At 48.5% G+C, this 26,755-nt stretch overlaps 3 protein-coding genes across 3 annotated transcripts in view; all 3 read left to right on the top strand.

Moving 5' to 3' along the window:
* Nucleotides 1–15: 15 nt before the first annotated feature.
* Nucleotides 16–7,094, top strand: LOC136193390 (unconventional myosin-VI-like). The gene is made up of 33 exons (XM_065982283.1): nucleotides 16–192; nucleotides 253–322; nucleotides 1,847–1,920; nucleotides 1,980–2,109; nucleotides 2,164–2,269; nucleotides 2,329–2,387; nucleotides 2,447–2,544; nucleotides 2,606–2,770; nucleotides 2,824–3,010; nucleotides 3,073–3,217; nucleotides 3,270–3,427; nucleotides 3,485–3,576; nucleotides 3,624–3,696; nucleotides 3,759–3,886; nucleotides 3,938–4,033; nucleotides 4,093–4,284; nucleotides 4,336–4,374; nucleotides 4,426–4,519; nucleotides 4,574–4,646; nucleotides 4,704–4,761; nucleotides 4,819–4,896; nucleotides 4,949–5,078; nucleotides 5,127–5,217; nucleotides 5,268–5,329; nucleotides 5,385–5,476; nucleotides 5,533–5,744; nucleotides 5,799–5,895; nucleotides 5,946–5,977; nucleotides 6,040–6,097; nucleotides 6,155–6,207; nucleotides 6,263–6,366; nucleotides 6,424–6,795; nucleotides 6,852–7,094. The coding sequence occupies exons 1-33, from the start codon at nucleotides 79–81 to the stop codon at nucleotides 7,001–7,003; spliced, it is 3,684 nt and encodes a 1,227-aa protein (XP_065838355.1). The 5' UTR covers nucleotides 16–78; the 3' UTR covers nucleotides 7,004–7,094.
* A 1,575-nt stretch (nucleotides 7,095–8,669) lies between these two features.
* Nucleotides 8,670–10,115, top strand: LOC136193407 (pair-rule protein odd-paired-like). Its single transcript, XM_065982302.1, has one exon. The coding sequence runs from the start codon at nucleotides 8,772–8,774 to the stop codon at nucleotides 9,924–9,926; it is 1,155 nt and encodes a 384-aa protein (XP_065838374.1). The 5' UTR covers nucleotides 8,670–8,771; the 3' UTR covers nucleotides 9,927–10,115.
* A 78-nt stretch (nucleotides 10,116–10,193) lies between these two features.
* Nucleotides 10,194–26,755, top strand: part of LOC136193387 (uncharacterized) — a 36,279-nt gene continuing 19,717 nt past the window's right edge. Inside the window, exons 1-8 of the mRNA XM_065982280.1 lie at nucleotides 10,194–10,541; nucleotides 10,658–10,755; nucleotides 10,862–10,913; nucleotides 10,961–11,073; nucleotides 11,131–11,317; nucleotides 11,432–11,672; nucleotides 11,730–12,864; nucleotides 12,921–26,755. The exon at nucleotides 12,921–26,755 is cut by the window's right edge and continues 15,974 nt beyond it. Coding sequence (XP_065838352.1) covers nucleotides 10,487–10,541; nucleotides 10,658–10,755; nucleotides 10,862–10,913; nucleotides 10,961–11,073; nucleotides 11,131–11,317; nucleotides 11,432–11,672; nucleotides 11,730–12,864; nucleotides 12,921–26,755 — 15,716 coding nt within the window. The 5' untranslated portion in view covers nucleotides 10,194–10,486. The remainder of the gene's footprint in view (nucleotides 10,542–10,657; nucleotides 10,756–10,861; nucleotides 10,914–10,960; nucleotides 11,074–11,130; nucleotides 11,318–11,431; nucleotides 11,673–11,729; nucleotides 12,865–12,920) is intronic.

Here is a 26,755-nt window from a genome sequence, read left to right as displayed (position 1 = left end):
ACGTGCGCTAACAGAGAGATTCGCCGCAAGACCCGCCCCACTGCACTGCAACGCCTCCCCAACCTCGCACGGCCAAAAATGGACGAAGGCCGAAAAATTTGGGCGCCGGACAACGTGCACGGGTTCGTTCTTGGAACGATTTCCGATCTGGGAGTCGATACGATAACGATTCAGCCGCTGAACGGCCAGGACGTGAGCGCTCGAGCGTGAAGCGGAAAGCGAAGTGCTGGTGACGTCCTTTTGTCTCTCTAGGCGATCGCAGCTCCGTACGACAGCGTCTTTCCCGCAGCCGACGACAGTCTCGGAGACGTCGACGACAACTGTACGTAGAGACGGTACCGTTGAGAAGTGGAGGCGCCTAGGCACTTTATGGGCCCAGGTGCAGGCGTTATCCAAGTAGGCTGAGAGCGACTGCTTTGCGCGTTCTATTGCCTACGCGAGTAGACAGGCCGTCTCCCCAGAACCAACAATGAGAATGCCTCCACATTATACAGCAGTAGTCTAGGCAACGAACTTATTTCACGACATAGTTAAGTTGCACCCCTTGTATGTACATACAAATATGGATCAACGACCTTGCCAGCAGGCGAGGTGTGGCACATACTGTAATGAGTCATTTCTTTACAAAAAATTCACCTGGCTTCTGAAGTTGCAAATGCATCCTTTGCGTTAAAAGGCACGCAGGAACACTTAGTAGAAGACGTGAGAGGCTGCAACAGTAGTGAGCTACTCACAGTAAATGTTTTTTTCGTACGAGCGTTAGGCTGCTGTAACGTTCACCCTTGGACAACCTCTCCCGCCCTCACTGCGGTTATTTGACGCACCAGAAGCCGCCAATACTCAGTCAGTGACTCGTTCAATTAATCTACAGTGACTGTGGGTGGCGTTTGTTCGTGAATCGACCCGTGAATCGACGAGAATCCGACCAAGCTATCTATGTGTAGCGCACGTTATAAAGCGCGCCAGTTTTGCTGACTAAACATGCTGTCGTAACTTCGTAAACGGCCGCTTTTCGTGTTCAAAAAGCGATCGAAACGTGTCTAGAAGGACACAGAAAGCATTTCGCGTTGAATTCCGCGAGTTTACTGCTCGTTTTGAAGCGTTTTTGCAACGAAGCGCGTAACGCGTCACGATGACATCAATGTAGTGTGACAGGGCGTGCCTTTCGTTCGTAGCAAGCGTTTTTGTCGTTCTTTCGCGTTCCCTAATCGATTTGGAACAAAATCGTGTTCGGTTTCAGAGTCAGAAATGCATTTGCGGCCGATGGCCGAGTCCTCGAGTCAAACGATGCACTTTTTTTGGTGAATAGCTGCAGTCGTGTGATCCCAGTCGCGTGGCTGTATATATACCCAGCATTTCCATATACTTATCAGAAGCAGGAGAAAGAGCTTGTTGGCTAGGATAGAAGGGAGTTGGAAACTCTCCCCAAGGTGTTGACCATCATGGCCCGGTGGCTGGTCAAATTTCCTCACTTGACTTCCTAGTCTCAAGTCCCCTACTCCTGTGAGGCACTCTGATACCGGATAAACCTCCATAGCACCGTCTTCCGTGGGGTTTGTGTCAGGTGTCGCTATCTTTTATTTATTTTTAAAGTTTTCTACGTAACGGGAGACGCATTTTTTGAACATTTAACGGTCAAACAACGTGTCTCTGAGCTCAAAGGGGGCCTCACTTCAAAATTTTGCCTGCTACTGACTTACTGAGATCTACATGACCTGCTGAGATCTCCAGTAGTTAGATTCGAAATCCCAGTGGGTCACAGACTTGTTTTAGTGTTGTCTCTTACATGGGGACCCTCTATCTGAAGACCTTCTGGTGCTATCACTGATAGGAATCTTTGCTATAGGCAAGCTCATGTACCTAAATGAGGCGACGCTACTGGAAAATGTCAGGGTCCGCTACAGCAAGGATAAGATTTATGTAACTTTCTATTCTCGTCATCCCTGGCCTGCACTCGCTCAGACCTTTACGTTTCATAGACTTACACAGCAAACATATTGATTGCTGTCAATCCTTACCACGACATGGGCACGCTGTATTCGTCAAGTCAAGTAGCTAAGTACAAAGGCCAATCTCTTGGAACTCTGCCTCCCCACGTCTTTGCTATTGGTAATCCGAAGAAGGCTCGCTTCGCCTCGCTGTGAACGGTTGTTTTTCTTTTAGCCGATAAAGCTTACAGGGACATCAGGAATTTGCGACAGAGTCAGTCCATCGTGGTTAGTGGTGAAAGTGGTGCCGGAAAAACGGAATCGACAAAATACATCATCAGGTGAAAAACGTTGCAATTTCATGTACCAAGTCCCTTACGGTAAACGCCACAATTCTTAGATACCTGACAGAAGCTTGGGGAACGGGAGCCGGCGCTATCGAGCAGAGACTCAACGAAGGTTTCCTTTTCGTCGACGTGCACGCACGACCTGTCACGCGTCTCCCTCCCCCGTTTTAGCTAATCCGGTGCTCGAAGCGTTTGGAAACGCTCGAACAATTCGCAATCACAACAGCAGTCGATTTGGAAAATTCGTCGAAATTCATTTCGACGCAGAGGTGCGCTCATTCTCGCGACTCCCTCCCTTTGTCTCTCTGACTTTCTTCCTTCTCCCCACAGGACAAAGTCGTCGGAGGTTTCGTTTCTCACTATCTCCTCGAAAAATCGCGAGTGTGCGCGCAGCTGCGCGGCGAGCGAAACTATCACATCTTCTATCAGCTCTGTGCCGGAGCGTCTGCGGAGACTCGGAAGAAATTGCACTTGGCGGCGGCAGAGGGTTCTAAAGTAAAATTGCGTCGTTTTTAGTCTCTTTCTCTGTTGTGCAACGATCCTAATAGTACCTCAACAAAGAAGGTGTGATTGCCGATCCTCTAACGAACGACGTCAAAGCCTTTCAGATTGTGCAGGGCGCCTTGGAGAAGATTGGCGTGTCGGAATCCGATAAAATGAAGATGTTTCGCGTCGTTGCAGCTGTACTTCATCTTGGCAACGTGCAATTTGCCGCAGATACGAGCAATCCTAAAGGCACTCTTCGATACATTGAATGTTATTTTAGAGAGCGTGTGTATTCTCGTTGTATCGTCTAGGTGGAAGCTTTGTTCAGCCTCAGTCAAAGGATTCCGTGGACGTAATAGCCGAACTGCTTGGACTCGAGTCTTCCGATTTGGAGGCGGCGTTGACCGGCAGAATCATGACGCCGGGAAAGGCCGGAGGAAAAGGAACGGTGTACAGGTTAGATGAATTGTCTCCTTTCACAGGAAATTTATGACGCACGATAATCAAGAATTTCGCTGAAACTTCACGAGGCTGTCGCTGCTTGCGACGCCTTTGCAAAGGCGCTCTACGTCAGTTTGTTCGATCACGTAGTCGAAAAGGTCAATCAAGGATTCTCCTTCAAAGAATCGAGCACGTACATTGGCATATTGGACATAGCTGGATTTGGTATTATTACCTTATGCGAATGGACGAAAATTGGTCTTAGTGTAATTACGTCTTAAGAATTTTACCAGACGAACGGGTACGAGCAGTTCTGCATCAACTATTGCAACGAAAAACTTCAACAGTTTTTCAACAATCGAGTTCTCAAAGAAGTATGGTGCTTTTTTGCGTGGTTTTGTTAGCTTGAATGATTTTTTAGGAGCAAGAGCTTTACGTGAAAGAGGGCTTGGACGTGGAAGTTGTCACGTTTGCTGACAATCAGGATTGCATCGGTTAGACAAAGCTAATTTTTATTTTTATATTGATTCTGTACACTGTGTTTCCTCGGAAATAGATTTGATAGAGGCCAAGTCTGTGGGAATCATCGACTTGCTGGACGAAGAGAGCCGTCTTCCTCAATCCAGTGATATGCACTTTTGCCAAGTCCTTCACGATAAGCACAAAAAGCACTTTCGATTGGCCGTACGTCACTGCGATATCTATCTCACTCGACGTCATTGAGGTGTTGTACAGTTTCCCAGAGATACAAAATTTGCCGTGACCAAATCTATGCGCGACGATGAAGGATTCGTCGTTCGACATTTTGCTGGAGCTGTCTGCTACAAAGCGGTCCGTGGGAGGCAAATTAGTAGTACGTACTTACTTTTGTACTATCCCTTCTTTCTAAGGCTGGTTTCATCGACAAAAACAACGACGCTCTTCACGAAAACTTGGAAATTCTCATGATAGACAGCAAAGAGGCGTTTGTCAAGAGCATATTCGAGAGCTACCTAAAGAAACAGGAAGCAACAAGTCCTCAGTCTAAGAGAAAATCTGGAGGACGAAAACTGGCTTTAGTCAGCATTGGCAGTAAATTCAAGGTAGAATAGTTTTCCGGTGCCTCTATGATTTGTGATGTCGCTTTTTTGTAGTCTCAATTGGCAGATCTCATGGGAAAATTGAAATCGACCGTATGTATGATCATTGAAATAGGCGCACCGTTACCATAAGACTTGTCTTAGGGAGCATCGTTTGTTCGCTGCATCAAGCCAAATTTGAAAAATGCGCCTTCCACTTTCATGGGAGGAGAAGTGCTCAGTCAACTTCATTCGGCGGGTCTGTTCACCTCTTAGGCTGCAATCCGTTAGACAAAGCTTTGTATGCATTTAGGTATGATGTCCGTTTTGGATTTGATGGATGATGGCTACCCTACTAGAACTCCTTTTCACGGGCTTCACGAACTGTACGTGCGTTTTAGTACATCATCTCTTTGGGAATGAAACCGCTTTGTTTGATCCAGATACAAAAATCGCGTTCCGTCAACGTTGACTTCCCTTGATGCCAAATCATTTTGTGAGGTATCATTCTATTTCTCTTGCATTGACGATTGGTCTAAAACGCTAACGTTCTTCAAGGCTCTGTTCAAAACAGTAGGCATGCACGAAAGTGACTATAAGTTTGGCGAAACAAGTGTTTTCTTTCGTCCTGGAAAGGTAAACGTACTATATCATGCTGTGACAAATCCAACACTTGTATCTCTCTCAGTTTGCCGAATTTGATCAGATCGTTGAACCAGACAGCGGACGTCGTACTGCTCTAGTATCAAAGACGGTTCTGTGGTTTGTGAAGGCCAGGTGGAGGAAAGCTCAGTACGCCGTTCTTTCCATTATCAAACGTACCCCATTCCAAACGTGCTCGATTTTTTCTTTAATTCCTGGTTCAGTGATGAAGAAAATTCAATATCGAGCGAACAGCCGCATCGTGATTCAAAAGACTGCGAAAATGTATCTTGCCAAAAAAAAACATCAGCAAAGGTTTGTCTAGAAGTCAAGCGGTTTGCACGACTCACGTTCTAATGCAAAAGGTTTAAAATTGCCTCCAAACTGAAGATGCTTTTGGAACGATTGACGTTTATGAGGACATTGGGTGAGCGATTTAGAGAGATAACTACGGTGAATGTAACGCGAGCCGCATGCTTTAGTCCAAAGTTTGAACAAGAGTAGTCAAGAACGCTTGCTAGCCACCATTGAAACCTATGAGAATGGAGTAAACTCCATGTTAACAAAAGTCAAAGTAATTTTTCTGTCGGTCTATGTGTGATTGCTTTAGAAAAAAAGGTTTTTTTGTAGTCGACTGAGATGAATCGAATTGTTCTTCAAGCCAAGTACAAAGAGTTGCTCGCGAAAGTTCACAGCTTATTGGAAACTCTCGAGACGGCCCAGAAACAGCAGAAAGTGGAAGCGAGCAATGCTACCGCAATGCGTGTCGCTTTCGAAGCTGAAAAGCAGTCCAGAGAAGAGATGGAGTTGCGCGAACGCCAAGAAGACGAAGCAAGAAAGGAGTCAGTCATCCAACCGAAGTCGGTTTATAGAGACCTAGTTATTCCGAAATTTAGAAAAGCGGAAATGGAAGCCAGGAGGAAGAAAGAAGAAGAGGAGGCAAGAAAGCAACAAGCGCTGCTAGAACAAGAAAAGGCTGCAAAAGCTTTACAGGTTTTCACATTATATTTGTGCATGAAGTCTATTGAGTAACAAACTCACAGGAGAAACTCATCGCTGAAGAGGAGGCTAAGAAGTAAGTATCTTTTTACTCGCTTTATTGTCCACCATGCAGAACGATCCTTCCTTCTACTATAGGATGAAAATTACTGAGCAAGAACGTCGCGATCATGAACTGGCTCTACGCTTGGCTCAAGTATACTACTATACTTGATTTAGAAGACGGCCTGTATAGGACAAACTTGTATTTTAGGAATCTGGCGATCAAAGCGTAGCAGCAAAATCAACGCGTCAATCACTGAGAAGGTTATTTTCATTTATCCGTTGTCTAAAAATCGTCTACTCTATTCCGACAACGCAGATCTGTATTGGTGACCGAAAAGCAAGAAGCGAGAGCCCAGCAAAAGCACGACTTGAGCCAGTGGAAATACGCCGAACTTCGCGACGTCATCAACACGTCGTGTGGTAAATCTCCTGCTCTCTTCGTCGTCGTTTTGGTGCAATTGACCATTTATGCTTCAGACATTGAGTTGCTGGAAGCGTGTCGCGCGGAGTTTCATCGTCGACTGAAAGTCTACCACGCGTGGAAATTGAAGAACAAGAAGAACGTCGACGCCGCCACTTCCAAAGGCGAAGAAGACCACAAACGAGCTCCGGATGCAATTATAGAAACAGCGAAATTGAGTTCACCACCCGAAGCCGCACCGAAAAAGCCTCAGGAAGTTCAGCCGGCTGAAGTTCCTCAGAGGTACTTTAGAGTGCCATTTGTCCGACCGTCGCAGAAGGGACAACCCGGCCAGTCGAAGGGCTGGTGGTACGCTCACTTTGACGGCAATTGGATTGCTCGGCAAATAGACATGTATCCAGGAAAGAAGCCTGTCTTGCTCGTGGCAGGTAATCAATTAAAAATCGATCGCTTTTTAAACGTAAAAACTCAAGGATCCTTCTAGGAAAAAACGATATTGACATGTGTGAATTGAGCTTGACAGAAACGGGTCTGACAAGGAAGAAGGGCGCCGAGATTCTTCCTCAACAATTTGAGGAACAGTGGTCGAGGCTTGGTGGACCACAGTACAGCAGACCAGCGAACAGAAAGAAATAACTCCAGCACCGAATGCTGCGACTTTTTTTCGTTTGCATTAGTATTCTCAGTTGATATTTTTGATGTGCTGACCGAGGGGCCCTTTTCATTACTGACTGTCCTTTCTTACAACGGCGGATGCATTGTCGTGCGTTTGAGTCAATTATGAGCGATTCTCGCTCGTCGTTCAGTTCGCGAATGCGCAGTATAGTCAAGGGCTTCGCTAACAATCCATTCGAGAGACGGCAGCCATCTTGCTTGAAATTTGCTGACGTCACTATAAGCTGGGAACCGGCTCTGCTGGGAACGCGTACGCGTTCGTTTTTTTTGCGTCGAATGGCTTCTAGAATGGCATATAGAGTTCACTGCGTGACCTATTTCGTGCTTTTTCTTGTCGTAGGACGCGTTTTGTAGCGTTTTGTGCATCATCTTGCATCAGACAATGATGTCATACAATGATGTCATTTTCTGTTAGCTCCTCCTTCGTTCACCGTTTTTTCGCGTATAGAAGCCGAATTGCAACGAAATTTTGCTCGAAACGATAGCAGAATCGAATTGTCAGTCGATTCGCGTTAGTTTCCAATTCGAAACGACGCGCATTTTCGTGCTGTAAAGCTGCGGCCCAAATCAGGCCCCGCCTCTCCGAGTATAAATACCCAGCTCGTACATCAACAATCAGAGTTCTCAGAGCTAGGATAGAAGGGAGCAGGTAACTCTCCCCAAGGTGTGACCATTATAGCCCGGTGGCTGGTCAATTTCCTCACTTGCTGCGATCAGTCAACTTCCGCTGCGAGCTAGAGAAGTCCAACGAATTTTCCGACAAGAAAAGACCGGACATTGGCGTTTATAACTTCGATCAAGGAAAAAAGATTCTTCTGGACGTCAGCATCACGCACCCCCTAGGGGTGAACGTTCAATCTCAAGCGGCGAATGTCTCCGGCTTTGCGGCGACCCAAAAAGATCAAAAGAAGGTCGACAAGTACCGGGCAGTGGCTGGTTCCCTCGGCTACCTCTTTGACCCTCTCGTCATGGAGGTGTACGGCCGTTGGAGCCCCATTGCTCGGGACTTCTTCCGCAAGGCCGCCGTTCGTCCTTCCATCGACTTTGTCAACGATCGCGCCGCATTCGTCAATTACTGGCGCAAACGTCTATCGGTGGGTCTCCAGCGTGGCAATGCTACCATCATTCTCAACAAAATCAAGGCCATCTTTCCATGCTCGGCGACCCGCGCCTCGTCACTTCCCGCCAACACCGATATTCGGTGCTTTGGCAGTGACCTTCACTAACTGCATCTAACTTCGTCTCACACATACCCCTTCCCTCTTTTACATTTTCGTTGGTCGTAATAGTCTGCCCTTACCCGTTCTGTCTAACCCACCCCTTCATTTATGTTTACCGATAATATACTAACTTGACAAGGGCATGGATTGCCTTCCTAGCAATGACGAGAGCAAGGCATTCTGATATCGGATAAACCTCCATAGCACCGTCTTCTGTGTGGTTTGATATCGGGTGTCGAGTTTTTTACTTTTTAAAAAGGTTCTCCAAATCAAAAGAACGCGTTTTTTGACCTTCTGACGGTCAAACAACGCATTTTTGAACGTGTAGCAGCCACGTGGCGCGAAAGGGGGCCTCACTTCTTTATTGTTATTGATTCGGATCACATGATAGCTTACGGCAATCATTATCTTCTAGTTGACAAGTCGGGACATCGTGCCTAAAAGACGTTCCTTTGTTGTCTACATCGGCAGCGCCGAGTTTTCTCCCATTCATAAAGTGTCATTTAGATATGAGCGAAGGCAGTGGCGATTCAAACTCCCAATGGGTTCCCAACAGGGAACCGTCAACGTCGTCATCGAACTCCGCGACGCCGCCAGCGACGACGACTACGTCGAAGCAGCGACACGAGTGCACGTACGAAGGCTGCGGACGATCGTACAGCAGTTCGAAAAATCTCAAGACGCACGTAAAAACGCACACGGGCCAACTGAGCTATCAGTGCGAATACGACGGCTGCGGAAAGTCGTTTCTCACGTCGTACGGCCAGAAAATTCACTTTCGCGTTCACACGGGCGAACGGCCGCATACGTGCGACTACACCAACTGCGGCAAGTCGTTCAACACGCTCTATCGTCTGAAAGCCCATCAACGACTTCATTCCGGCGAAACGTTCAATTGCCAGGAGAACAAGTGCGAGAAAGCGTTCACGACGCGAAGCGACTTGCGAAAGCACGAGAAACGTCACGCCGAACGTCGATCAAAGGAGCCAGCGGAACCACCGAGCAAGAAATCTAAGGAAACTTTACCTGATGCTGCTACTACGACTACGACTACGACTACGACTACGACTACGACTTCTAGTTCTGCTACGTCTCGCGACGGAGGGTTGCAGTACGTGTGCGTGCGCTTTCAGAACGGCGGCCCCAAGTGCAAGGCGCCTCCAGAGGCGTGCCAGTGTCCGGAATCGTCCGTGCCGGATTCCGTCAACGTTCGTGCGTCTGGAAATAGCGGAACTACGGTCGTCGACGTCGCCGTTCAGACGGACATCTCTGGCTTGACCAATGCCTTTACTGTCGCTGTCCAATGTTCGTGTAGCGGATCAGCTGGCTGTCAGCATCAGTACCAGTCATTCTATTCGAGCGATCGTCACAATAATCAAGCTTTATGGGACATAGATCCTCAGGTGGTTTTTTCTGGTCTCGATCAGACGGCCGCTGCTGCGGCCGCGGCCGCGGCTACGAGCACCGTGGCGGCAGCTCAGTCGACTTTCCCGCCATTCAGTCACGCTTACATGGTCCCGAATGGAAGCAACTTTCTAGGCGAGAACAGCGGCGGCGGCGGCGGCGGCGGCGGCGGCGGCGGCGACGAAGGAAGCAGCGGAAATTTCATATTCGGTGACATCGTTTTCGACGACGATTCGCCTCTGTTGGATTATTCCTTGTAGCAGCGTGAACGGATCTAATCCCACGACTACTTGTGTTAGAACTATTCTTAGAAGTGACTTGGGTGGGGGAGTTATTGTTTGGATGGCTCTACCGCACTCCAACTGCTTTACTTACTGTATAGGGTTGCAATGCTATGAGAATGCTGTCTGCAGTTGTACTGTGAAGAATGAAGAACATTATGACATTGACTAGCAGATATTGGAAGACGTTGCCGGTGTTCTATGACCGCGCCTATATTGTTTACGCCGCCATCTCCATGGGGAATTGGCGACGTCATCCCTAATCGGCTTTTCGGCGGCGGTTTGACACGAGTGTCGGATTATGAGGGAGGAATGCACGTGATGCGATGATTGAATTGGGGAGGGGCCGCGGATTTCTGCGCAGGGCGTTCCTCTCTTTGAAACGACAACGTCCACGGACTCTGCTCCCATCGCACGCTTGCGTCTTTTTTTTGAGCGCCAATCGAGTTTTATTGCCCTACCTGGCCACATCTCCCCCAAAGGCTTCAAACGACTTCCTCGACAAGTGCCCTTGAGGCGCGCAAATATCGTTTGAAACCATGTGGCGATTATTGGCTTCTCTCTTTCTTCTCTTGACGCTACTTGCAGCACAATGTAAGCAATTAGTAGCCCTTAGAACGATCGCACTTCTCTTGCAACGTCAATGCCCTCAGTCGATGAGCATCATGACATAACGGTCTCATAATACACCTCCTTTTCCGTCTACGCAGGTCTTGCTCAAGCGCACATACAAATAACTTATCCCGACGTGACCTCTGGCGTGCCAGTCGAGGTGAACGAAGAAACGGACGTCAGCATTACAGTCACGGTAAATAAGCAGGGCGAGCGGAGGTGGGCGGTGTCGCCCCACCGTCTTGGCCTATATGACACCGTTCCACGAGGGAAAAGACGATAAATGGGGCGTATTCTTCTAGGCTAGAATAAGTACCGGAGCGGTGAGACCGTTCAAGTACGAAGTGATAGGAGGTAAAGTTGTAGGATCCTAATGGCTTCAAATCAAGACCTTTTCTCAGTGTCTCCTTCAAATTTCGACGGCGTCTTTACTTTCGCGAACGCCTTTCTACCCGAAATGACGGCAACGAGGCAGTTGGATCGGGAAACGGACGGACCGATAGCCATCATAACGGCAAGCTGAACTATAGGCTAGAAAACGCGCCTTCTCATCAAACTATTTGCTCAACAGTTGAGAGTGTCAACGGCCGACAGCGGGCCTGCTCTTTCGACGATCAGCGTGTTCACACTCGACATTCTCGACGTAAACGATCACACGCCGGAATTCTCTCAGAAGATCTACCGAACGTCGATTGCCGAGGATGCTGCACCTCGCCTCACGTTCTACACGGACGTCTCGGCAACGGACGATGACGCAGGTACGTACGGGCACTAATTTACCAAATATTAAAACTTCGCTAATTTAATTAAATCTAATGGTCACCATGGAAATGATGGAATATCAACATGCCAGTCACCTGTTCTTTGTTCAGGGAAAGACAATAGCTTCGTCAATCTCAGGGTCGATGCCCAACACAACAAACTCTTCGAATTCGTCAGATTCAACTTGACCTACATCGGATTCAAAGGCGATATCGATCGCGAAACGAAGCCTAGCTATAATGTGACGATAACGGCGACTGACGACGGCACGCCACCGAAATCGTCAACCGCCCACATCATCATCGACGTGAACGACGTGAACGACAATCCGCCGGTGATAACAGACAACGGGTAAGAAGAAAGGGTTCCTCAATTCTCACGGGAGAAGGGGGCCCCTCTTTTTTTTAGGACGACGTTCTACGTTTCGTCGAAAGCGGCTATAAATGACGAGATTGGAACGGTCAAATCGACCGATCTCGATATCGGCGTGAACGCGGAGCACTCGTACACGTTGCTTTCGGGCGGCGGAGGCAGATTCGGCATTCACGCTCCCAACGGGAGTCTCTACGTCAATGCATCGTTGACGGGGTTATCGCAAGATTCCACTTTCGAGCTTCGAGTCAAAGCGACGGACGTCATAAAGCCGAACGAATTCGACGAGGCGACCGTCTTCGTCGAAGTGACGAAACCCAACGATTTTGCTCCGAAATTCACGAATTTGCCCGATTCGATAACTGTCACGGAAGACGGCGTCGCACCTATGAACATATTCAACGCAACCGCCATAGATAAAGACATCACGTCGCCCGAAAGAAACTTCTCCTTTTCGTTGTGCAATTTCGATGGCGTTTTCAGCATTAATCCGGATACGGGAAGAATTACCGTTCTCCAAGTTTTGGATCGCGAATCGGTGGCCCAGTATGCCCTGTGCGTACGAGCAATTGACAAGCCAGTCAAATTGCGACGAACTGGAACCGCCACTCTCACAGTGAACGTCGGCGACTTGAACGACAACGATCCAAAGTTTGACAAGTCTTTGTACGAGGCTCGGGTGAACGAAACGTTCAACATTGGCGATGAACTTCTCGTCGTATTGGCTACCGATCGCGACTTTGGTTCGAATTCGAAACTTACGTATAACATCACTTCGGGCGACGACGGATTCTTTGAGCTGAATTCTGTCAGTGGAAGTATCACGTTGAAGAAGAAATTGCTGCAGAAAGTGAACGATGTTCACACGTTGACTGTCACAGCTTTCGATGGCGGAATTCCTCCGCGATCTGGGTCAACAACAGTGAAGGTGTACGTTATCGAAGTCAATGACAATTCGCCTATGTTTTACGATCCTGACGTCGTGTACCTGGACGAAAATTTGCCTGTTGGCTCTCTCTTCTACAGGATCAATGTCAGTGATGCCGACGCCAGTGACGATCCGGCTGGACAATTTGACGTGGAGGTCACAAAAGGAACTGGTATCGTTGGAGAAGTAGAAAATCAGCCGCTAATCTTTTTCATGACATCTAAGCAACAGTTGAACTACGAGGTAAACAGCTAGGAGGATTCAATTGCGTTAGGCAAATTGTATTCTTTTTTATCTAGAATGCATCCGTGTTTGCTTGGAATGTGAGCCTGTTGGCTACCGATAAGGGAGGTCGCACCGGACGAAAGGATTTGACGGTGAAACTACGCGACGTTAACGAATTTACACCCAAGTTCGCCCGGTCTTCGTACTCGGCGGAAATTGTTTCGACGGTGGTTCGGGGAACGTCCGTTCTCACTGTTTTTGCCAGCGACGCCGACGGCGATCCAGCGAGCAACAAGATTACCTACTCCATAACCGCAGGCCAAGATATTGAAGAATTTGCTGTGGACGAAAACGGTTTGATCTCGACGAAGTTTTTGCTTGCCAGGACGGATACGTACACGTTCAATTTGACCGTCAACGCTACAGACAATGGCTATCCTAAGAAAAATTCTATTGGAGTTCCGGTGACGATCAAAGTCGTCGTTGACAAGAACGTCTATAATCCCTACTTCGATCCGCTTCAATACACGATGCGATTGAATGAAAGCGTTCCCATTGGAACGCCGGTGACGCAAGTATCTGCCTTCGATCAAGACAGCTCAGCGACGAGAAACGGACAGATAAGTCTCTTCACTCTCGAACAATTAGGCAACGAGTTTCGAATTGACAACAAGACGGGAGAAATATTCACGGCGGCCTCGTTGGACTACGAATCGTCGAAAAAAGAGTATTTTCTCTCGGTGACTGCGGCTGACGGCGGTCATCCTACGCCGCGTTACAGTGCCAAGGATGCCAAAGTGACCGTCATTGTTGTCAACGTGAATGACAATCCGCCGGTCTTTACTCGAGCCTCTTATCGGGAGGATGTCAGCGAAGACACGTCGGTTGGGACTACTTTGATAACGGTTTCGGCGACGGATGCTGATTACGATGCGAATGATCCGATAGGCGCTGGAATGGTTCGATATTCGCTGAGTGGAAGTGCTGCCTTTTCAATCAACGATACGTCTGGCGCTGTGACTCTTAGCCAAAGTCTGGATAGAGAATCTCTCGATTCGTATTCTCTTGAGGTCATTGCTACTGACCAAGCAACCGATGTTGCACAACGACGACGGACAACGGCGGCTTTGGTCATTAACGTGACTGACGTGAACGACAATCTGCCTATTTTTGATCCAGTGTCTCAACCTGTTGTGATTCCGGAGAACGAAGCGTCTGGTTTTCCAGTCGTCACTGTTACAGCAAAAGACAAAGACGTAGGATTGAATGCAGAAGTTCGATATAGTCTAGATCCGACCTCGGACGATGGATTTGCGATCGGTGCTGTTAGCGGAAAGATAAGTACCACGCAAACGTTTGACAGAGAAATGAAGTCGTCATATATCATAACTGCGGTGGTGGTAGATCAAGGAGCGGGTCGAAATGAGAATAAGTCATCAACGCTACGCTTATCAATCGAGATATCAGATCGAAATGATAATAGCCCAGTTTTTCTGTTGCCTTCCTACAGGTTCTCTTTCCCTGAAAACACCACGTCAGGTAGCAACGTCGGCTTTGTCAGTGCAACCGACAAAGACGAGGGGGCATTCAAAAACGTGACGTACTCTATTTCCCCACCAGTTTCCAAATTTGCAATTAACCCCCAAACGGGCGTTATCACAACCAATGGTGCGTTTAACTTTGAGATGACCTCTGAATACACTTTTACCGCTGTGGCAACTGATGGCGGAGGCAGAAGTGGAAATGTGTCTGTTCGCGTAGCCATTACCGATGTCAATGACGTTCATCCGAAATTCTTGAATTCTACGTATTCGGCTGCTGTCAGCGAATCGCTTTCGACTGGGGATAGCATCGTTCAGGTCTCTGCTTTTGACCAAGATACTACGGGCACGAGCATTGGATACAGACTTCAAGGTTCAGAGGCTGATAAGTTTTCCATTGACAGTCGGACGGGCTTGATATCGCTTACAAAGACATTGGACTACGATACCGTCGACCGACAATTTGTATTCAACGTCGAGGCGTACAATACGTTTGAATCGCCATCGGCGATGACCCGATCAACGACGAACGTCACTGTTACAGTCGAGCCTGCTAATGACAATTCTCCGGTATTCAAAGGTGATTTCCTTCAGAAAACTGAAATCGCAGAGAACGAACCTCCTCAGGAAATTTACACGGTTTCCGCAACCGACAAGGACGTTCCGGCGCAGACGGTGACGTACGCCCTCGTTTCTTTGCTGGACACGTTCTCTATAAACAGTACGACGGGAGTTATCAGCACAAAAAGAGAGCTCGACTATGAAGTGAGACGACTTTACCGAGTGGTTGTTCGTGCCGACGATCACGTAGGATTTTCGGACAACAACGACGCCTTCATGGCCCTCGAAGTGACTGTGAACGACCGAGATGATCAAAGGCCGTATTTCAGTCCCAAGGTGTACAGCGCCTCTGTCGCTGAAGATTCTGATCTAAATGAAGTTGTTCTTGCTCTCACGGCTTTTGACGACGACGACGACGAAGCTCTTCTGACGTACGAAGAGGTTAGCGGTACTCTCGTCGACTTCCTTGTGGGCGTAGCAAACGGCGAGATACGAACGGCACGTTCGCTGGATAGGGAAACGAAAGACTTGTACGAATTCACGGTGTCGGTTTCTGATCAAACGCTTCACTTTGACTACGCCAACGTCACCATTCGCGTCACCGATGCAAACGACAACGCTCCAGAGTTCGTGAAGAAGTCTTACTTTGCCAACGTGCCGGAACAGCAGTCGGCCGGCGCTCCCGTTCTCACAGTGTCTTCTACGGACAAGGATTTAGGTATCAACGAAGAGGTTCGGTACTCTCTCGTTGGCGGGAAGAATAAAGATCACTTTGCTATTGACAGCGTGACAGGAGCCGTGACTGTTGCCGGTTCATTGGACAGGGAGAAGCAGCCGTCTTATGATCTAACTGTCGAAGCGAAAGATTTAGGAACGCCGCCGCTATCGTCCACCGTTCCTCTTGTCATCAACATCACTGACATCAACGATGAAAAGCCTTTTATTTTGGCTGCCTCCTACGCTGGCTTCATAAAGGAGAACGCGAAGGCGAATGACTCTGTTTATACGACGGCTAGCGGAAGCGGGATTCTCATCGTTCAAGGAGACGACAAAGATATCGGAGACAATGCCGTTCTGTCTTATGCCCTCGAACCGGTGGCTCTGCCTTTTGGCATAAATACCCAAGGGGGTCAGATTTATACGAAAGGAAACTTGAATCGCGAAACGCGGTCCGTCTACCATCTGACAGCCAGTGCAACCGATTCTTTCGGTTTGAGAAGTGAAGGCGTTCCTGTGACGATAACGGTGACCGATGTCAACGACAAAGCGCCGCAATTCACGGAGGAGAAGTACACCGGAGAGATCAACGAAGAAGCCAAGGCCGGAGCGACCGTCGTCCAGGTAGCGGCGACAGATGACGACGATCCGACGACAAGAAACGTCCTTTTCACCTTTTCCATCGTTGCCGGAAATGTCGACGGCGTTTTTGGCATCAAAGCGACGGATGTCACTACTGGACTTGTGTACGTCAATCAGTCCGGTATTCTCGACAGAGAGGATCTGCGAGATTCGTACACATTGACTATTCAGGTTACCGACACCGGTGGCTTGTCTTCCAACGCAACGGTCTCTATAACCGTGACTGACGACAATGATAATGCTCCCGTCTTTGCGCAGAAGATCTACAAAACGAACGTCGTCGAAAATTCTACTGTCAACGAAGTTATTTTCACGGCGACTGCCACGGACAAAGACATCGGTGATAACGCTTTGATTCGATATAGCTTGTCTGGTTCTGGATCTGATTTCTTTGCCATCGATGCCGTGTCTGGTGACGTAAGAACTGCTAAATTATTGGACTACGACATGGTATCCTTTTACAATTTATCTCTCACGGCAAGTAATCCTGGAAGTCGGCTAAACTCTACGTCCTATCTTGAAGTGACGGTAGAGGACAAAAACGACAATCCTCCCATCTTCCTTCGACGTCAATATACCGCGGAAGTCTCAGAGGCCAGTAAAAGGGACACAGTAGTTTTGATTGTCTCTGCTACAGACAGAGATGTGACGACGAATGGAGAGATCCAATTTTCTATCATTTCCAGCAACCCGGGTTCTCCATTTGCTATTAATACCACAAAGGGAAAGGGAGAAGGAATAATTTATGTGAACGAGTCTCTAAACAGAGAAGCCGTGGCGAAATACTTTTTGACAGTTCGTGCCACCGATCTCGGCTCTCCGCCTCTAAGAGATACGGTCTTCGTTACTATTACTGTGACAGACGCTAATGACAGGGATCCGGTGTTTCAGAATACTCCGTATTCGGCGACAATCGATGAAAATCTTTCTGTTGGGACGTCAGTTATTAGCGTATCTGCCTCTGATGACGACGTCGGGACCAATAGTGCACTAACGTATGCTATTACCGCGGGAAATACCGACGTAACCGAGTCGTCAGTATCGTCTGCGTCCGGCTCAGGCGACGGAGTATCCGGAACGTTTAAAATCGACGAGAAAACAGGAGAGATTACGATCGAGAAATCGCCTGACTTTGAACAGGTGAGAAACTACACTCTGACGGTTACTGTCACGGATGGCGGAGGCAGGTCAGTAAGAGCAAATGTGGCCATAACGATTGTTGATTTGAATGACGAACCGCCTGTTTTCACTGAAAAAGAGTACGATGCCAGCGTATATGAAGACGCTTCCATAGGAGATACCGTTATCGACACCATTTCTGCTACCGACAACGATACAGACGCTGGCAATGTCGAGAAGACTTACAGTATCGTGAACGATACCGAGTCCTTGTTTCGTATGGATCGCACGACGGGCGTTGTAACGGTCGCGGCATCTCTCGATCGAGAGACGAAGGGAGAACACGTTCTCAACATCGAAGTGTCTGACGACAAATTCAAAGACACGGCGACGTTGAAGATTACCGTACGCGATCGAAACGACAACGTGCCGCAGTTTGACAACGCTTCGTATTCTGCAGCCCTTGCGGAGAATTTCACCGTCGGTGAAAGCGTTTTGAAAATCGCGGCGACCGAAAAAGACGAGGAGGGAACTCCTCAAGCGACCATCAGATACTTTATCATCAGAGGAAACGAAGACGGTAAATTCGCTCTTGACTCGGTAACTGGAGTGCTTACCCTGAATCGTTCGCTCGACTACGAGAAAAAGACGTCATACGTTCTCACGGCCGAGGCTCGAGACGATGCTTCCAAACCACTTCGTTCTGATCCTGTTCGCATCACTATAACCGTGACGGACCTGAACGACAATTCTCCAATTTTTGTTGACACCGGGCCTCCATCCGTTTTCAATGCGTCCGGGCCCACTTACACGGTCGATGTGAGCGAAAACAGCGACGTCGGCGTTGTTCGCGTTCACGTTAGTGCCACCGATAAAGACTCCGGTGATAACAGTGACCTCGTGTACAGCATAGAATCCGGCAGCGGAACGGACAACTTCGAAATTGATCCAACGTCAGGCGACATCAAGATTGTGAAGAATTTGGACTATGATCAAGGAAAACATCAGTACCGATTCACCGTTGTGGCTGAAGATAAGGGAATTCCAGCCCGGAAGACGTCGGCTGAAGTCGTTGTAAACGTTTTGGATATAAACGATAACAGGCCTGTGTTTTCCCAAGCTAACTACACTGTCAGCGTTATTGAGAATGCGCCGAAAACTATGGTTATTACTACGGTCACCGCCTCTGACGCGGATTCCGGAACGAACGCCAAACTGCAATACAAAATCACCGGAGGAAATTCCTTAGGACTATTTTCCATTGACCCTGCCGATGGGAGCGTTTCAGCCCAGCCGCTTGACTACGAGAAAGCGACAACGTACGTCCTGTTTTTGGAGGTGACCGATGGAAGTCCGTCCAGCTCCGACTCTTCGGTACTCACCGTCAACGTCATCGACAAAAACGACAACTCTCCTATTTTCTTGACCGGCTCTGCATACCCAAGGAACGCTTCTCTGAACGAGAACAACACCGTTCCAACTGCGCTGATAACCCTTTCGGCAACTGACGCCGATTCAGAAGATTATAAAGAAATAACGTATCTACTCAAAGCGACCAGTGGATCCGAGAAGTTCTCCGTTGGGCCAAAGAGCGGCATTTTGTCTGCGAATACTAGTTTGGACTACGACACCGGCGATCACGAATTCGTCCTGACAGTGATTGCTAAAGATGGCGGTGGCAATAGTGGCGAGACCGATGTGAAAGTGACGGTGAACGACGTGAACGATAATCCTCCCGTATTCACCCGCCAGACGTATACGACGACGATCAACGAGGACGTTGGTGTTGGGTACTCTGTTCTAAGCGTATCTGCCACCGATGCCGACTCGGGCTCTAACGGGGAGTTTTCTTTCTCTATTCTAAACGGAAACGTTGGAGGAGCGTTCGAGCTCGATAGCAAATCTGGGCAACTGACGACGGCTATTTTGCTTGATAGAGAAGACGTGGCGTCCTACAGTTTAACTGTCAGCGTGCAGGATGCCAAGTTTACCCAGACGGCGTCTGTCGTCGTTAAACTGAGAGACGTCAACGACAACGCTCCAGTGTTTGAAAAGAGTACTTACAGCGCGTCGTATCCAGAAGACGAAGCGGTCGGATCAGTTCTTGTGACTGTCGTCGCAAAAGAATCAAACAACGATCTTCACCAGTACGGTCGGATCGAATACTCTTTCGATTCGGGAAATTACAGCAAGTTTGACATTAATTCGACGAGTGGTGCTATTTCACTTGGAAAGTCTTTGGATTTCGAAACTCGAACGTCGTTTGAGTTCGTTGTAAAAGCTGTTGATAACGTCGGATCTGGATCGTCGGGTGCCGATGCGGTTGCATCTGGTTACGATGCTCTGAGCGCGACAGCGACCGTTGTAATCACGGTCACTGACGTAAACGACAACCCTCCGATATTCGCGAAGTCTTCCTACAATGCAACGATCAAGGAAGATTTGACTGTTCGAGCGCCCGTCTTGCAAGTGTCGGCCACCGACGAAGACTCGGGCACTAATGCAAAGATTTCCTACTCGATTGTGGGTGGAAACGAAGATGGCAAATTTGCAATAGACAGCGTTACCGGTTCTGTTACGGTTGGAAACTCCTTGGATTATGAAAGCAAGAAAAGCTACGAGCTCGTCATTGAGGCAGCAAACGCAGGCTCCAATCCTCTGTCTGCCCGCGTCAATGCCAGCGTGTACATCACCGATGTCAACGACAATAAGCCTATTTTCACCTCGGGACAGTACTCAAATGACACCGTGCCGGAGACTTCGCCTGTAGGGACGGTTGTTCTTACAGTATCTGCGAGTGACAAGGATTCTCCTCCTAACGCTGCTATCACTTACAGAGTGGTGCACAGCTATCCTCTTGAATGCGGTGCGCGATTTCTTCTCAATCGCACGACCGGCGAATTCTCGGTAGGAGAAAAGCTCGACTATGACGAAATTGGTGGCAAAACGTGCAGTTATTTTGTGGAGGCGAGCGACAATGGACTACCGATAGCCGAAACGGCGCCAACTTTTGCGACGATCTCTGTTATCAATGCCTTCGATCACGCACCTATTTTCAGTCCAGATTTCTTCCGAGTCAATATTTCTGAAGACACCAAAATTCAGACGTCAGTTTACGAAGTGTCTGCATCAGACGACGATGTTGGCGACGAAATCGTTTACTCCGTCATAACGGAAACCGAGTCGTTTGAAGTTGATTCCAAGACTGGCATCGTTTCCACAAAGAGGAAATTCAATTTCGACAAACCTGACGTTGATCGTACCTTCAGCGTCGTTATTGAGGCTAAGGACAAGGGTCAATTGAAAGACAACTTCACTTTGACGGTTGACATTTTGGATTTCAACGACGAAAAACCGGTTTTCAAGCCGGTGCTTCCCGTGAGAGTGCGAGAAAATGCCAAATTAGACTCCACGATAAGAACTGTTGTAGCAGAAGACAACGATTCTGACCTCTACAACAAAGTCACCTACCGCATTGCGCTCAACGACGAAAATCGGCTCGGCTACGGGCTCTTTTACGTTGTGAAAGACACCGGAGACGTGAAGCTCAGCGGATCCCTGGACAGAGAAGCACTTAGCCTCTACAAAATCAGAATTGAAGCCACTGACGGAAAATTCACGGCAAGTGCCGACCTAGAAATCACGGTTCTCGACGTCAATGATCATAGCCCTGTTTTCGATCCTCTCACCTACCGTGCCAAAGTGAATGAGTCGGCAATGGTGGGCGATTCCGTAGTGACCGTCTCTGCAACTGACAAAGATCTCGAACACAATGGTTTCTTGGAGTATTCGATCACGCATGGCAACGCGGGGAATGCGTTTGCGATTGACAAGACGAGCGGCTTGGTTACGATTGCCAACGGCAGCGTGCTAGACTATGAAAAAGAGACGTTGCACGTACTTACAGTCAAGGCGCAGGATCGTGCTGACGAATTCAGTGCGAGTGGAAGTGGCAATGGTGAGGAGCTCAGTGATACTGCTCAGATCACCATTGACATTCTTGACGTGAACGATAACGCGCCTAAATTTTCCGCTCCGACTTACACGACGTCCGTATTCGAGCACACCAGAGGCAACCCGAGCATTCTTCAAGTTGCAGCGACCGACAGGGATTCTGGTGACAATCAGAAGACGGAATTTCAAATAGTGGGTGGAACGGGAGCGGCTAACTTCACCATAGATTCCACTACTGGCGTGATAAAGAGCCTTCCTCCTCTTGATTACGAGACTGCCCGTAGCCTTACGTTGGACTTGAAAGTTCTCAATCCTAACAAGCCAGAGCTGTTCGACGAAGCGACAGTGACTGTGACGATACGTGACGAGAATGACAACTTTCCAATCTTTTCACAGCCCAGTTATTCTGGTTCCGTTCACGAGAATCGAACCGTTGGTCACGTCGTTTTGACGGTGTCAGCAAAAGACGCCGACGCGAGCATCAATGCGAAAATAACGTATTCGTTCTTATCGGGCAACGACGACGGCTTCTTCGCGATCAACGAAACGACTGGAGTTATCACCGTTGCTAAGACGTTGAACTACGAAACGCAGACAGTCTTTCGCTTTGCCGTAATAGCTCGTGATCAAGGTGCCGACCGAAAGGAACGATCCGTTCCCGTTACGATCGACGTGCTGGATCACAACGACGAAAAGCCCGTTTTTACGCAGCTCGTTTATTCCGCGTCGATCGACGAGGACAGTCCCAAGGATACGGTCGTACTCAGCGTGTCGGCGACGGACGGCGATAGTGGCGTTGGCGGAGAAGTGGAGTACGCGTTCGTTGATGTCGTTGACAATCCTTTCCAGATGGAAAAAAGCAGCGGTAACGTCACTGTTTTGAGACCAGATTTACTCGATTTTGACGAAGGAAAAAAGGAGTACGCGCTCAAGATAAAAGCGTCTGATCGAGGCGATCCACCTCTGTCGTCCGAAGCCGAAGTCGTCATTTCCTTGCTCGACGTCAACGACAATCCTCCCGTCATCACCAACGCAGAAAAGCCGATCACGAGGTTTTTGCGCGAAGATGCGAAGACCAACCGAGTCGTCGCTACGGTGACGGCAGACGACAAGGACTCGGGATCGAACAAAGCAATTAAATTTTCGATTACTGACGGAAACGCCGAGCGAAAGTTCGAAATCAATGCAGACAGTGGAGATGTGTCTCTCGTTCAAAGCCTCGACTATGAAACCACGACGTCTTATTCGTTGACCGTTTTCGCTACGGACGAAGGTTCTGAGGCGAAATCGGCATCCGTCAAAGTCGTCATCACCGTTGTAGATCGGAATGACAACATTCCAGAATTCGTTGGCCTTCCGTACAAGGCGACTATAGCCGAAAACGCAAAGAACGGTAGCATCGTTTTTAACCAAGTTAATGTAACAGACAAAGATAGCGAAGGACATAAAACGATTCGATATAGCTTAGATGCCGACTCTAAGAAGTGGGGTCTCTTCTCTATCGATAGCGAAACGGGAGTGATCAGCCTTATTGATCCAAAGCTAAATCGCGAGGTCAAGGACAGCTATTCGCTTACAGTCATTGCCTCTGATAATCCGGCAGATTTGATTTCATCGGGAGACGATACCAGCGGAAGTGCAACGGATCCGGACAAGACGCAGCATACAGTCAAAGCAGTCGTCGCCGTTACCGTGAGCGACGTGAACGACAACACGCCCGTTTTTCTAGCAGCGAGCAATGGAAGTTACGGCGAAAAGACGGTCGTGGAGCATGGCATCGAGATCCTTCCGCTGACTCTCTTGGAGTTCACCGCGACTGACGATGACATCGGCGTCAACGGATTGGTTAATTTTAATATCACGAAAGGAGGCATGGGTAAATTTAAAGTGACTGTACTGAGCCAAGTGACGGGAAGAACCAAGGCGGCTATTCAGACAGTTCCACCTGTTGATTACGAAACGGCCGTCAAATACGATCTTACTATTGAGGCGTTCGACGGCGGCGATCCTAAGAGAACAAGCGAAGCGACTTTCACGGTGAAAATTACCGACGTCAACGACAATGCTCCCGTATTTAAAAATTCGAGCTACAGTGGAAGTGTTCCGGAAAATTCCGCAGCTGGAATATCGGTCGCCCAAGTCAGTGCCACGGACGAGGACACGGGCAACAATTCGGTCGTGCGTTACAGTCTATCCGGACACGACGGCAAGTTTGAGATCAACGCCTTCAGCGGAATAATCTCGACGACAAACAGCAAGCTCGATCGTGAAAACAAAGCCATTTTTACATTGACTGCGACAGCGACAGACAGCGGAGATCCCCAACTTCAGAAAGGCGTTCCTGTGGTCATCACTGTTCTCGATGAAAACGACGAGACCCCAGTCTTCAGTCAGAAAGTGTACGAGCAGACTGTTCTCGAAACAATTGCTGCTGGTTCGTCAATATATCAGCCTTCAGCCAGTGATCTCGATATCGGAATTAATGCCGAACTCACCTATACCATGGAAGCAGATGAAAGATTTGTTATTAACAAGACGACCGGCGCTATAACGCTTGAGAATAAGATCGTGGACCCGCTGTCCAATCGTCCTCTGTGCCATCACAAGAATCCCACGCAAGTTTTCGAACTCTTTTTCAATGCTACCGATCACGGAAGTCCGCCTCGAATTGGAAAATCGAAACTGACATTGACAGTGAAAGACGTCAATTTGGAAACGCCTAAATTCGACCGACCGTCCTACATCTCTCGACTTGACGTGCAGGCAGATGTCGGTACCGAAGTCGTGCCGAAACTCGTAGCTACAGACGGCGACATTTGCGGAGGTGCTCTCGTGTACTCGTTGATTGCTGGAGGAACGGATGAACTGTTTACTGTCGACAACGCTACAGGACGAGTGACGCTCGCCAGGCAGCTAGCCCCCAACGAACTGTCTTTCCTTTTGACCATGGGAGCAACGGACACCCTGTCGTCTGCTCCGCTAACGGGCAGAGTGCGTCTCATTATACTCGTTGGAAAACTTCTGCCGGTGAAATTCACCACGGGTGGCATCGATGCTCTTCCCATACCGGCGCTGAGTCGTACAGGGGACAATAACTACGAGCACGATTTCTGGCAGTTTTCGGGTGGACTTAGCGGTGCACCGGTCGACGTGCAATTTTCGTTGGCAGACTTTACTGAAAAGCAGACTCTGATTTCAGCCAAGGAGACCCCGTCAAAGGCTAATGCTATACAAATTACGAAGGAGGCTTGGTACGATTCTCCCGATGTCAAAGTACTCCTTCAGGCGAGAGGCGTCGGTCACTCGACAGCCAATGTGAATCAAGTGACCATGGAGATCGTTGCTGAGCGACCCACGTCTGCTTCTGGACCGGCTACTGTAAGCAAAACGTGCAGAACGGACGTTTCTCGAGGCAGTACGTGTCCTGCAACTGTTACACTTCCTGCTGCTTGGTTTGAAGTGGGTTCTGTTGGTACGAACAGAAGCGTTGCTCTCAAGTACCGCATTAATGGCCAATCGTACGCGAGTCTGGGCGAAGTGGTAGTACATCAAAAAAGGCAGTCGTGCGCTTCGGTGGGGAAAAACGTCGTGCTCATACTGCCCACGTACTTCGTGCATCCGGGCAAGGATTTCGAAGTTAAGATCATGGGAAATGCTATCTACGCCATGGCAACGTTTCAACTAAAGATAACATTCTCGTCCAAGCTAAAATACACTGGCTACGTTCAATCAAAAGGCTGGACTATAACTGTAGCAGTCAGCAATCAAGCGCCTGAGCTGATATTAAATGGAATATTGGAAGATCCACAAGCAGCGCCCGCTGGTCGCATAACCGACTACGAAACTTTAGTGACTCTGAAGTTTGCCAGTTTGAGCAGTTCATCATGGCAAGGAGCTGACAGTGTAGACATCAGCGCTTCTGTCCTGTTTTTGACAAACACTAGGAAAGAGAGAATATCTCCAGCTACTGTTGGATTCAGCAACCGTTTGGACAACGCGTCGTGCAATGCAGCAAAGGGTTACGTCTACGTTGTCGATGACAAGCTGTTTGCGTTGTTGCCTCATGCCGAGAAGACGAATCTTTTGAATACGGCTTACCTGGATGAGATTGATATTCAAAGCGACATCACAGTAATAGGAATCTATCAGACGGGCCACATTAACTATGCTGAATCCGGAGTCGCCTGTTCTAGCGACGCAACTACCATTAAGGTTGTCGCTGGCTGTTCTCGTGCCTACTTAAATGGCTTGGAAACGAAAGGCTCCGGAGATGCTATCGTGACTGCGACCAAAGGCGATGCGACGGGATCTCTTCCATTCAGGGTGTGGATTCCATCTCAGATAACAATTCGGGTAGCAGATAATGACAATGTGCTGAGTCCTGTGACCGGTTGGAAGGACAAGGAAAATAATTGTTCGCAAGCCTACCAAAGAAGTTCCATTACTGTGGAAGCCAGTTTCCAGTATTCTAGCGCAAGCGTTCAGCAAACAGTCATTACACCATTGGTGAAAAACAAGCTCGTTTCAAGCGATCCCAACGTCATTGAACTAATCATTAGTGGAAATGAAGTCACGGCCAAAGCTTTGAGTTCCGGAAAAAGTAATATCAGCATTGAAGCAAACGGCAGAAGTCTCGGAACTACGGAAATAGAAGCCGGTAGCAAAGCAATCAGCATAGAAGATATCAAACTCGAACTGGTCACCGGCATTTCGTTCGACGCAATAGACGATCCGACGTCCGGAGACAGTATCAAGGGTACGGCTAAAATCAACGTTCTAAGAGAACTCAACTACGAAGGAGACACCGCAGCAGTTCTTGCTAGCGTCGTGTTCAAGGATGGCTCTCAATTATCTGTCTTCACTAGCACGGGATTGTCTTTGACTTCGACAAACAGTAGCATTCTGTCTGTCGATTCTTCAAACGAAGAAGAAGTGACGATACAAGGCAGCGGAAAGGGTCCTATATTGACGGGCACCTGGAAAGACTTGTGTGACGACGTTCAGCTCACTACAGGCACTTACTTTGTTGACATTAGCCTGTTCAGTCCCGAGAACGTGACACTCACCCTCGGCACCGACAAATTGGTCGTCAAATCGGACCCGGCAACTCTTTTGGCAGACTACGTTGACACGACTTCCATTCTGGTTCAGCTGAGTTTCAACGGAGGCAAACGCGTTACGGACTTTACCAGCGATTCGCGAACAATTCTAACCGTCGACAGCAACAGCACAGTTTCTATAGTTGGAAATAGAGTCGTTGCTAACGGAAACGGGATTACTGGGACGGCAAAGATTACCGTCTCGTTTACGCACACATCATTGACGAAAACGATTTCGGTAAACGTGATCAAGTCGACGGGAATTAAGAGCACGCT

Source organism: Oscarella lobularis, chromosome 11 (assembly GCF_947507565.1).
Source record: "Oscarella lobularis chromosome 11, ooOscLobu1.1, whole genome shotgun sequence".
In the NCBI taxonomy this organism is placed as follows: domain Eukaryota; kingdom Metazoa; phylum Porifera; class Homoscleromorpha; order Homosclerophorida; family Oscarellidae; genus Oscarella; species Oscarella lobularis.
The sequence above is the reverse complement of the archived record's forward strand: the minus strand, read 5'-3'. Positions and strand labels throughout refer to the sequence as shown.